The sequence below is a fragment of the Sus scrofa genome, chromosome 9 (genome assembly GCF_054392235.1).
Source record: "Sus scrofa isolate SSC_HxYL_T2T_F1_AM1 chromosome 9, Sscrofa_HxYL_maternal_Yorkshire_Landrace_v2.0, whole genome shotgun sequence".
Taxonomy (NCBI): domain Eukaryota; kingdom Metazoa; phylum Chordata; class Mammalia; order Artiodactyla; family Suidae; genus Sus; species Sus scrofa.
The window spans coordinates 107574328-107587181 of record NC_139391.1 but is presented as its reverse complement, the minus strand read 5'-3'; the positions used below and the strand labels follow the sequence as shown (position 1 = coordinate 107587181).

General features: G+C 43.2%; 1 protein-coding gene across 18 annotated transcripts in view; it reads right to left on the bottom strand.

Annotated features, from left to right (window-relative positions):
- Nucleotides 1–12854, bottom strand: part of GSAP (gamma-secretase activating protein) — a 220991-nt gene that overhangs the window by 10685 nt on the left and 197452 nt on the right. For all 18 annotated transcript variants that reach the window (XM_084977406.1, XM_084977413.1, XM_084977410.1 and 15 more), the window contains 6 exons: nt 10641–10769; nt 9466–9524; nt 8755–8786; nt 6158–6219; nt 2925–3020; nt 552–622 (listed from right to left, as the gene is read on the bottom strand). In XM_084977406.1, coding sequence (XP_084833532.1) covers nt 552–622; nt 2925–3020; nt 6158–6219; nt 8755–8786; nt 9466–9524; nt 10641–10769 — 449 coding nt within the window. The remainder of the gene's footprint in view (nt 1–551; nt 623–2924; nt 3021–6157; nt 6220–8754; nt 8787–9465; nt 9525–10640; nt 10770–12854) is intronic.

The following is a 12854-nucleotide window of genomic DNA, read 5'->3' as shown; positions in this document are numbered from 1 at the left end:
GATAAACTGCACTAACCTAGATTCCCCTTCTCGGAAGGACTAAGCTCTTGTACCCCTCACTCCTCATCAACCGTATGCCAGGGAAAGAGGACGGGTGAATTAACAAGGGCATAACTTTAAATGCTGAGTATAGAACTAAAGTGCATGGTGTGGGCTGGTGACAGTTACCTCCTTTTTTTGTGTGTCTTTTTGTCTTTTTGCCTTTTCTAGGGCCACTCCTGAGGCACATGGAGGTTCCCATGCAAGGGGTCTAATCAGAGCTGTAGCCATCGGCCTTCGCCAGAGCCAGAGCAACACGGGATCTGAGCCACGTCTGCAACCTACACCACAGCTCACAGCAACGCCGGATCCTTAACCCACTGAGCAAGGCCAAGGATCGAACCCGCAACCTTGTGGTTCCTAGTCGGATTCGTTAACCACTGAACCACAATGGGAACTCCTATAGTTACTTTCAGTTGGTAAGTTTCAAAAAGGCTTAGCTAAAACAGACAGCAATCAAAGTTGCTTTGGCCCTTTATCCACCATGATCAAATAAAGCAAGAAATACGTACAAGTGGAGAACCCAGGGATGAAGATTATGTTTCCTCCAACTGGCTTCCAGTATTTGGCAAATGAGATCCAGCTGGAGGGTAAAGACAATCTGTTAACCTCTGGACACACCTCTGCACAACTATCCTCCCATAGCTCGGACAGGGCAGCTGGCATTCAGGCTGTGCCCGGACACAGAACCAGCCTTTCTGAGGTCAGTTCTGAAGCACTGGAATCCAAAATGGAAAGACTGAAAACGTGCACCCGAGGCAAACAGAGCACCCTCTGTCCCTGTGGGCAGTGCCCCAGCTGAGCTGCCCCACCGCTAACTGGCCCCACCACTCACAAGCACAGGCCATTGTCCGTCTGTGAAGGTCAAGTGCAACAGGGTTTGCCCTAAGCCTGTTATGTGGCAAGGGTGACAGAGCCCAGCTGACAGAAGAAAGGCAATTCTGAATAGAAGGGAGTTCCTGAGCATGAGCTGTGGAGTAAAACTAGTTCCAAGGTCCGGGCCTATATTTTACCACGTGGTCAGCAACAGGGCAATCTGTGAGGAACTGTTATCAGGACCACGAATCCATGCATTGGACGCATAGGTAAGGACCATGGGCAAAATCAGAAAGAGCCTCTACAGGAGCACAGACAGACGCGATTTATTCTGAATGACCCAGAGTCTCGGCTTCTTGTTGGTGAAATCAGGTAAAATAACACAGAAACAATATAATCAAGTTTTGCAGCAACTTCCTGTTTTGTAAAAGCTGTCCAGCCATCCTCCTGGGAGGGCTCTGGAGACGTCTGAGTGCTGTTGGGCAGGGCAGGCAGGCTTGACATCAATCGGTGACTGCTGAGTTGGAAAGGCAGGAGCACTGAGTTTTCTGAGACTACATCCCTACCATTTCTGGTCTTACTGGTTTTAGGAGCTGTGAGCACAAACGAGCATTATGTGAATTTTTCAATGTGATTAACTATAGCAAAGAATGGTGTGTAATGAAAAACCCTTGGAGTTCCCGTCGTGGTGCAGCAGTTAACAAACCTGACTAGCACCCATGAGGACGCAGGTTCAGTCCCTGGCCTCACTCAGTGGGTTAAGGATCCAGCGTTGCCGTGAGCTGTGGTGTAGGTGGAGACGAGGCTTGGATCCTGCGTTGCCGTGGCTGTGGTGTAGGCCAGCAGCTGTAGTCTGATTGGACCCCTAGCCTGGGAGCTTCCATATGTCCTGGTGTGGCCCTAAAAAGACAAAAAGGAAAAAAAAAAAAAAAAAAAAAAAAAAAAAAAAAAAAACCTTAACTCTCTGGAAGACGAAATTTAAAGAAAGATGATAGGTGATATGTTAAATGTGTGTTATGAACAGACAAAGAAATCAAGTTTGTATCAACAAGGGGAAGATCAGTAACAAATTCAGAAAGTGAGCTCCCTGGTATGGTTCTATCACAAAGAAAGTTTCAATGCCCTGCTTATAAACACCAGGATATGCAAATACCAACCTCTCCTAATATATTAAAGCTCTGAAAGTCAGACCTTACTGTAGACATTCAAATATATCATTTGAAATCAGATATTAATGATGGCAATAAAGGCAAAAAAAAAACCCTTTAAAATTAAACATGAAATTAAATCAGGGCCATATCTAATAAATTTAATCTTTCAGAGTTCAGTGCAAAAATATATGTTCACATTTACACACTGGTCCTACCCAAGCTTGGAGACATGGAGTGTTCTTTCTCTTACTGTATATTTAAATACTTTAAAAAAATTTATTCAGCATATTATTTCTGTTTCAAGTAACATCAGGCCTCAAATCCAAAAGAATTTTGAAAGACTCAAGACAGCATCAAATTTCCATCCAGCTACATCGCTTCTGCTTACGCATGGATTGGTGGTACAAGCGTGGATCACACAATTTCAATGAGTGGTTACCAGGCAGATGAGCTGCCAATCTCATCAGCAGACTCTAATGTGCAAGTATTTATACAAATGAGCTGGAATCTGGCCTAATTGGGCTGTTGGAGCTAATTAAGAATTGGGGTTCAAGTTCTCTCCTGTTTGCATAAACTTCCATGTACAGAAATCACTACCTACGGTTTAATAAGGAATTGGAAGATGCCAAGATGATATGTGAACACTTAGCAACCATACTGAATTCATCACTGTTCCACGCTTCCATGAGGACATAATCACTGCTGGAATGGAGTGTAATCAACCACTTCTAAAGCCATGTTCTGTTTGTTTTCTGGTTCTTTTCCCCTTTCTTCAATCTACAGCACCATATATACTGGTTTGAGGATTAGAGAGCTCCAAAAACCTAATTTGACAAACATACTGAAACACATCCTGGAATCTATACACCAAGGTTTGAGAGTTGGGGGCAGGGTGTAGAGAAGATAAAGCAAACCAACCAGTTTTGAAACGTAGTCCAGAACCATCTGTTCAATTTTCTTCTTTTCTACACCCTGTAGGTGTCTCAAAAGATGGTCTTTTAGCTCAGACACCATCTGAAAACAGGATATGAATTAGATACATCACAAACTACCCACTCACACCTGCAATTGGTTGGAATTCCATTCATTGATTAACATTCCTTATCAATATGGAAAACACTGGACTAGCAGAAAGGCATAACACCCAATGTTCCTTTGATGGGCATAAGTCAGGAGGCACCACCATTTTCCTCAAAAAGGACAACTTATGATTCACCCAAAGCCCAATGAGCAGCTGAAAGTCAGGTTCCCAGCCCTGTTGAGAACGCTCCAAAGAAGCCAATGGAAGTCACCAACTTAGCAGTCACAGGCTTTGGGATCTACCAAAGGATCAAAGTCTACTGCTTCTGGCTCTGGAAAACTAACAGGAAGAACTTTAAACTTGGGATGATTATGCTGATGGGGATAAGGGAAGGGACATGGTTTGGGGTGTTTGGCAGGACAGGGGCTGGATAAAAAGGGAACACATCAGGCACTGCCTTCCGTGCAGTGGCTGCAGACATTCCACAGCCCCCGACATGCAAAGGTATGGAAATATTTATTCTAATGCCTCCATGTGGGCTAGTTTCTGTGCCCGCACTGTTCTGATCATCCCTGGGGCTCCCCAGTCAGTGTAGCGTTCCCAGCTGTACCAACCCTTCGCTATTCTCTCCCTTCCCACTTTTTTTTTCCCCTTTTGCCTAGATGCCCTGCTTGGTTACTGGCCCAACCCTCTTTGCTAGAGAATCCTTTGCACCAATAAACACCATGAGAATTATACAATTGACATCACGGGTATGCAGCTTCTATTTTACCAGATTTACATATGCCACATCCTGGGTAAAACTTAGTCCATGGCATCCTGGGCCAAGACAGAGTGGTATATTATTTCAATTCAGTCTGCTGCATGTGCTCATTGATAAGGCTTTTGAAAAGTTATGTTTTTCTGTGTAAGATATAATGCATATTTTCTGTGCATTTCAATCTTTCTATAGTAACTATAAATATTAAAATTTAAATTGCTCATAATCCAACCATTTACACCAATGTTTTGTTTTTTATTTTCCTTTTTTCCAGTGTGCACAATCATTATAATATTTTACAATCTGCTATTTTCTCATGTAATAGTTTGTCATTACATACCAGTTTTTCAGTAAATTTTTTTTATCACACTAGTTGTAATGGCTGCACAGTAATTTTACAGAAGTACTATAATTGAATTATTAATTCCCTTTATAGACATATACGGGATTTTTTTTACTATTGTTCATATTACACAGGAGTTCCCTTTACGGCTCAGTGGTTAACAAACCCAACTAGTATCCATGAGGACATGGGTTCGATCCCTGGCCTTGCGGTGTTGCTGTGAGCTATGGTGTAGGTTGCAGACTGAACTCGGATCCCTTGTTGCTATGGCTGTGGCATAGGCCAGCAGCTACAGCTCCAATTCAACCCGTAGCCTGGGAACATCCATGAGCCATGGATACGGCCCTAAAAAGACAAAAAAATAAAAATCCTTATACAAAAGGATTGTCACATCTCCAATTATTTCATCAGACTAAATTCCTAGAAATGGAATTTGCTGGGTCATGTACTTAAGGTCATTGAGACACTGTTGAAATGCCTTCCACTGTGGTTATACTAATTTCCAACTGCACTGCATGAGACTGTCCAATTCTTCATACTCTGAGCCTTCCAGTATGATTTTAAAACTTTTGTCAATTTGGTAACAAAAAAAAAAAAAAAGAAAGGAAGAAAAACACTTGTTCTCTTTGTCATTTGATTATAGCAATGTTAAGCATTCTTTCTTCCTCTGCCCCAACTCGAGATTTTTTGGCCTAAATTAACTTTTGCAAATTTATTGGTTGCAGACCTTGTCCATTTCCCTTCTGGTGTGTTGTTCTCTTATTAATTTTAGAACTTTGTTTTTATGCCATATGTTAATCATTTATCACATATGTGGTAAACATTTTTTTCTAAATGCATTGTTTGTCATTTTGTTGTTTGGTTTCTGGTTTAAGTTTTCAATTTTTCCTGTGCTTATATTCAATAATATACTTGAAAGGCTTTCTCAGGATTATTTAACAATTTACCTAATCTATTCAAATTCACACAACTAAATTTTTTTATATTAGACTCAATCTATCTGATATTTCTGTTGGTTTATGGTATAACATGGTGGTATTTGGGATGGGAAGAATCTAACTTAATTGTCTTCTCCAAATAGTCAACCACTGATTGATTAGTTTAAAAAATATTTCTTTCCACATTGGTTTTTAAATGCCTCATTTGTTACACACCAAATATTCAAATTGAAATTACAGTCTCCTGTCTGTCTTTGCATAAGCACCACATTGTTCTAATTACCATAGATCAACAACCTATTTAGATATCTATCTGGTAATGCCAGCCTCTTAATTTTATAAAGTGAGTCACCTGGTCAATTCTCAGAGAAATTTCATTGGCTTTTGGGATGTAATTTTATTAAACTTAGGCACTAAGCATATGGAAATAAAATACTGTTTTCCATTATTTTTCCTAACTGGTTATTTCTATTTGACAAGGAAATTTTGTTTGGCTAGAATTTTTAAGTGTATGCATATGGATTTACACACATTTTTCTCATATTTTTAAACTAGCCATATCTAAAGTAATAGGTTATTCCATTTCTAGGCCTGTAGAGTAATAAAAATATTTTATTAGGCTTTTCAGATATTTTTTTGGTTTTTTTAAGATTTGGATTTATTTGCCAATTCTGCTCTTTAATTAATTTATTTTGATTTCTATCTCTTTGGCCTTCGTAGGAGTAGGACCTCATGAAAAAGAAAACTTTATTCCATGGTATTTTAAACCCAAATACAAATGTCACAGAGACACTGCTCTTTCCTATTTTAAACACTCTCAATGCTATACATTTCCTAATGATGTTTTATAATTATACATGTATTGGGGTGACTGGCTAATTTGTGTCTCTCTCATAAAACTACCCATACCAAGAGGGCAGAAATCACATATGCATTCCTTACCACTGAACACACAGGGCCTAAAGTGAGTGGCTGGCAACAACTATGCATTAACGGAATGAGTAAAAAATAAGACCAGAATGAGAGGTACAACCTTGCCCTTTTCCCTTTTCTTGGAGCCCACTGTTCAACATCCTGCAGAGCACTTACCAGCCCCATAAGCAGCCGCTGGTGGTTGTCTTCCTCTTGGAAGAGGGGTGTTAACCTTGGCTCTGAAATGAAGCAGAGCAATAGTCAAGCAGGGTGGTTTTCAGGAAATGGTCTGGAAGGATGAGTCATCAGCCTGAGTTCCCTTCTCTAAGTCGCTGGGAAAACACAGCACTTCCTTGATGGGATGGAAATCTTGCCATGCACTGTGAACTAGTCCTGCAGGCTGGAACTTAGCACTCAGGTGAGAGCTGTGAGCCAGAGAGGTGGGGGCTGGGAGCCAGAGAGGTGGGGGCTGGGAAAGAAAGAGAACAAGGAACACATTCCCAACTCCAAGACTCCCTGGCTTTGACTTCTCTTCAGTGTGAAAACTCACTTCTAAGCATTGCTGCATCACCAGAGACTGAAGGACGCAGGCCCTCTCTTAACCCAGGAACAGGAACTTGGTGGAAGGGCTGCTTGAGTCCCTTCTTTCTGACCCCAGTCATAGTTGATTGAGTTACCGAGGTGAGGGGACCGGTCAATTACTGCGGCAAATGATAACTGGCACAAGGTAATTGAAAAACTAGCTAGATCGGGATGGAAAAGAGACATGGAAGGTTACATCAGATGGTGCTTTCTGCACCATGATGTGTACGGCACAGGCGAGACTGGAGGGGCAAACCATGTGTCTTTGAAGATCTGCCCTGGCCTCCCTGACAGAACCTTCGTGCCCCATCTTCCTCTCCCAGAACCCAAGCCCCAGCACGGGTCAAGAGGGCAGAACTGCTTCTGCACCCCTTGGGATAAATCCTGTCTGGATCCTACCCGACCTGCCTGATTAAGATGAAACAATACAAAACTAGAGCCCAGCAGCCCTGAATCACACAGAGAATGTTCCGTTTTCTGACACTGATGACATTCTTTCTAGGGAACTAGCACAAGCAAAGCCCGTGAGAGGAAGGGCCAAGTTCCCTGAAGTGCAACAAGACAGAATGACTAGTGATAGGATGCAAATGGGCCTAAAGTTCAGGAGCAGAAGGAGCTCTGACAGGACGCAGGAACAGAGGACACACAGAAGCCCTGGCCAGACCAGCCACCCTTCCCATGTTGCAAGTCCCCCATCAGTGCAAGGGGGGAGCCTGAATCGCACACGTTCATGTGTGCCTGGCCTACTGCTCCTGCCTGGTGCTGGTGGAAGACCCGGGGCTTCAGGCCTAATGGCTTGGTCCCCTGGGGCTGCTCAGTGAAGTCACAGCTCACAGGGCCATGCGCACAGCTACAGGATATGAGCCAATGCACTGTACAAAATCATTTCCTCTGGGGTCACCCTGCATGTACCTCAGTGGCCAAGGCTGTAACATGGAAGTGGGGTATAAAAACAACAGCTCTTTTTTTTTAACAGAAGCTGACCTTTAGGAGGTGTGAAAGAGTTCCACTGACAAAACCACAGAAAAAGCCTGTGTGTGCATATGCTGAGCATCCTCTTCCCCTGGTTTCCCTCAGCTGAGTCCCCCTTGTTTGTCAAGACTTGGCTTCCACATCACCCCCTCTGGGAAGCCTTTTCCAACCACTGTCCCTACTCCCCACAAGTTCCTCACTCCCTGCAGCCTGCAGCTGCACAATGCCAGCCCTCTAGTTTAGAAGCTGTGTGTTAGCATTGCTTCCTCACATGCTAAAGATAAAGCAGCCCCCTAGGGCATCCCAGCACCAAGCCAGGGACTGGGCCCTACAAACATTTCCTCTCATTTTCTTCCCACCCTTGCCCTGGGAAGGACAACACACAAAATGAATAAATGGCTTGCCTGGGAGTACAGAGTCAACATGTGGCCAAGCTGGAGCCCAGTTCTGTCTGCTTTGAAGCCATGCTCCTCCCTCATAACCACACTGCTTGTCTGGAGGCCCCTCGTCTTCGCACCCCATGACCTAGCCTCCTACCCCCGTGAGCTAATAACCCAAATGAAAGGACCATGCAAGTCAAAGACCCTTCCCTCATCAGACAGCTGGAGAGAAAGCAGCCTTAAGCCGAGGGAAGTATACTATTCAGGTACAGCAGAGGGCATGTTAATTAGATCAGATCTATGAGGAAATGTAAGGAAAATCAACAGTGGACTTGTATTTGCCAAGGACGTGGCAGGGTGCAGAGGGATGGCCAGGGAGTTTGCAGTTAGTAGATGCAAACTATTACATTTAGAATGGATAAGCAATGAGGTTCTACTCTATGTACAGAACAGGGAAGTATGTCCAATTTCTTGGGATAGAAAATGATGGAAGATAGTATGAAAAAAGAATATATATATTTTTTCATATTATTACAAGGTCACTTTGCTGTACAGCAGAAATGGAAGGAACATGGTAAATACTTTAATTTAAAAATTTTTAAAAAGAAAAGAAAACAAACAGTCAAAGACTCCTCTGGCAAAGGCACGTTCAGCGGCTGTCCCCAAAGGACCTGATGCCAAGAGAGGCGTGAAAGGAGCTGGGTGACCATTCTGATGGGAAGATAGGAAAGGGTGCTATTGGAAGTGATTTCCCTGCCAACCCACAGTGGGAGGGAGAACCATGTTACAAACAAAATACGGTATGAAACCCAGAAGGCTTCATTACAGGTCTTTTCTTACCCGCACTCCTTGCTTCTAGGTTAGAAATCACCCTACAAAGAAATTAGCCAATGTTATTCACACAGGAAGCATTATTTAAAAGAAAAAAAAAGCCACAATACCATACAGAGACAATGTCCTTTAAAAGCCCATAAAACCACTGCAGAAACTGTTTTCGGGCTGTTGCAAACCTCAAAAACTTTAATCAACTTGGCAAAAGCCACATTAGGCAATTATAAAATCTCATAAGTCTTTAGTGCAAACAATGACAATAACGTAGAACAATTGCGGCACTCAGTTATTGGAAATAATGGGAACAGAAAATAGAACAGGAATTGGAACGGAGCCTATGCTTGTAAGCACTCCGAGATGACTCATCTACCCAGAAAATACACTTTCAAAACAAGAGCAGGCTCACCAGCCCACTAACACTTTTTAAAAATCAAACCACTGTTTGTACCCACCCCTAACATGCTCAGTTAATAAACGCTTTCTTTACCACTTTTTCCTACTAAGTCATCCACCCCCAGGATGTGAATCTAAAAAGTTTAACACATAAACTTTTCCCACTAGAAACTGCAGCTCCAAACTCAAGACTAGGGTGCAGGTGGCTGCATTCCTAAGCAGACAGCATCATCTTGCTAAGGTTACACAACACAAGTAAACTATTTTCCTGAGTTAACTGTAAAAGATAGCTATCTTACAGCTAAACTAATCCCTCGTTTTACTTACTTCATTGCATTATCAAGAATATTTCTCACATACACCATCGACCTTCTTTTTCTTGTTTTCTACAAATGAGGACACATCAGAGGTGTGGAAGTTGAAATTTTGTGGGTGACATTTTACACACGGAGTCATAATGCAGTAAGAGTTAAGAGTTCAGAAAAAGAGATACTTTCCAGGTAATCAGAACACCTAGATTCTTTAAAAATACTAGTAAAAAAAAAAAAAATCAGTTTTTGGAGTTCCTGTTGTGGCTCAAAGGTTAGCAAACCCAACTAGCATCCGTGAGGACTCGAATTCGATCCCTGGCCTTGCTCAGTGGGTTAAGGATCCTGCATTGCCTTGAGCTGTAGTGTAGGTCGCAGATGTGGCTTGGATGGATCTGGTATTGCTGTGGCTGTGGCGCAGGCCGGCAGCTGTTAGCTCCCATTCGACCCCTAGGCTGGGAACCTCCAGATGCCATGGGTGCAGCCCTAAAAAGACAAACCCCCCCCCCAAAAAAAAGTTTTATTCTGAAACCATTACATATCTCCAAGGAGTTAAAAGTCACCTATATACTATGTACAATAACACCACAACTATATCAACAATGCTACTAAGAGAGTTCACGTACCCTCCCCCACCCCAGTGTTTACATCTCATATAAATAACTATAGTGCAACACCAAAATCAGGAACATGGCACTGGTACATTGAGTGTGTACTTCTGCCACACTTTGATCACATGCATAAATTCACATACCACGAGGTACCACCCAATCAAGACACACAACAGCTCCATCACCTCGAAGATCTCCCCTTGCCTACCCTTTACAGGGGTCACAGTCACTCTTCTGCTTTTCAACCATCCCGCATGCCCAGCAGCCACTAATTTGGGAACACTTGGATTTGTTTAAATCAATTTATCATGGAGTAATGCAAGAACACAGGTCAGTCCTGCTTTTTCTATGGACATGCCATGTGTGTCTCTTAAACTCTTTGCACTTGCGTTTCCTCTTCAAGAGGAGAGAGATCAGAGAAGCACCTTGGTCAGCCTACCGGGCGTTAGCAGCACCCATCAACAGCGCCTGGCAGCTGGGGAGAGCGCTGTGGACAAAGCCAGCCTTGTGACCTCAGGGCATCATCTGACCTTTATCCACTAAGTTTCTGCTTCTAGCTTTGCTCTCAGGAACCCACACGTACCTCTTCCGAGATCAGGCTGAGCCACTCTCTCCTGACCATGCTGTTGTTATAGTGTAAGTGTGGCTTGGAGTACTTAACATATTCCAGGTTGGCATTCAGTTTTTCCCAGTAGCCCTTAAAGCTGTGCACCTGCGGGAGACAAACACACCAAGAGCTTGAGAAGCAGGTCCTGTGGCCCAAACTACCTGCTTGGGCCATGTAGGCCTTGCAGCCAAGCTGGGCTCACCTCACAGCCTCAGCTCTCGTGAGGCAGCATTTCTGAGTGAATACTTCCTACAGTGGATGGCATCCTTGTCCCGAGAGGAATTCTAAAATAGAGAGGCTCAAGGAGTCTTGCCTCCCTCCTTCCTTTCTGAGCCCCTTTTGCACAGAGAGCAAGCTGCTCATGTCCCCAAACCAGCAGGACTCCCCTGGGTGAGGGCTAAGCTACACTGAACAGAGTGAGTCATTTCTTCCCCAGAGACCCACGTTGTGTCAACAATGCCCTGGTCAGTGAGAGAATGCTCACCAGATTTGCAGCACATGGAAAAATAGATTTACTTTTCTGCTAAGTTTATTGACTTCCAAAGGATCTTTTTCAAAACTCAGGAATCAGAAAGGTAATGTAAACTGCTGTCACATTCAAGGTGTCAAATACTCCAAGACAGGATTGATAGTCATCCATCCCATCTAGGCTTTTGACGTGTTGATATAACTGTACTACCCTGAAGCAAAAAGACATCCTTTATGTCCATTTTTAAATAAATTGCAAGAGTGATACATTTTTTAATGTCGAAGGATATCCTGACTCAAACATTGTTTTTGTAAATTAATGAAGATGGATTTATGATATACACTTTCTTGCCAAAATATATGCATTTATAAAAGATTTGACTGGGTTCAAGGGTACAACGTGTGGTCATAAATCAAAGGGAGCTAATGCCCGAGTCCCGTCGTGGCGCAGCAGAAACGAATCCGATTAGGAACCATGAGGTTGCGGACTCCATCCCCGGCTTTGCTCAGTGGGTTAAGGGTCTGGTGTTGCCGTGAGCTGTGGTGTAGGTCGAAGACACAGCTCAGATCTGGCGTGGCTCTGGCTGTGCTGTAGACCGGCAGCCACAGCTCCTATTCTACCCCTAGCCTGACAACCTCCATGCCTCAGGTGCAGCCCTTAAAAAAAAAAAAAAAAAAAAAAAAGTGAGCTAATGTCTACTGTGGGAACAGACTTGGCTGCATTGCAAGGAAAAAAAGAACTTTTTAAAGTACCTTTTTTGAAGTAATAGCACATCATCCAAATTCTCACTGAAAGGACAGTCACAATTGGCCCAAAATGGATGTTGCAATATCAGTAAAGTGAGTTACATAATAAAACTAACCTATTTTAGAAGATTGAAAGGCCTGTCCAGCCAACACCCATTCTCACAGAGACAGGAAAAGCTATTTTCAAGAAAGGGCAGTTCTAGAGGAAATCGGAACCCTGGGGTCAGGTCCCATTCCGCACTTGACCTACCTCACTCATCTTTTCTTTCCCTTTCCATTTATTTATTATGACTATACCTTTATTCACCCTTTGCTCTTCCGTGTATTGAAAAAAACAATAATAAAGGCAAATCCTGCTGACGTTTGGCAGAATTAGATTCCTGACAGGAAGTCCCTACTATTGCTATTCTACCTCTGGGTTCAGGCAACTGGTGCTGAAAGCTGGAAAACTAATTGGTGTTGTGGCGACATCTAGTGGTCGGTCCTGATATTAGTTCTTCCTGCTTTGCCACTGAGTCCTAACAGGTGGTCCACCCAACCTGGCCCAGGACCAGGCAGGGAGGGGAGAAACGCAGGTGCCCTTCTACCTTCTGCAAGCCCTCTTCTCCTCAGGCCAAATGCCACTCTCCTATCAGAAGAACCCACTCTTATTTTCACACTGTGGTTCCTAAGAAAAGATCTTGTCCAAACTACCTTCCTCTCACTCCTCCAAAAAATCCCTTTTCATCCCTGGCCCCAGAGCTTCTGCACACTGTGGGCACTGCCCCCACCCCCCCAAAAAATCACTTTCTTCATAACCTTTTCTTAGCTGAGAATAAACAGATAAAACAAGTCCAAGGACATGTTTCAAAGGGGCTCCTGAGCCCACTGCTGTATGTAAAATGGAGTGTTTATATGAGTTGAAGTTTACTTAAGATTTTCAAAGGAATCCATGGGTTAAAATACTTCAAAACTACTGAGTAAGAAAGAAAAAGG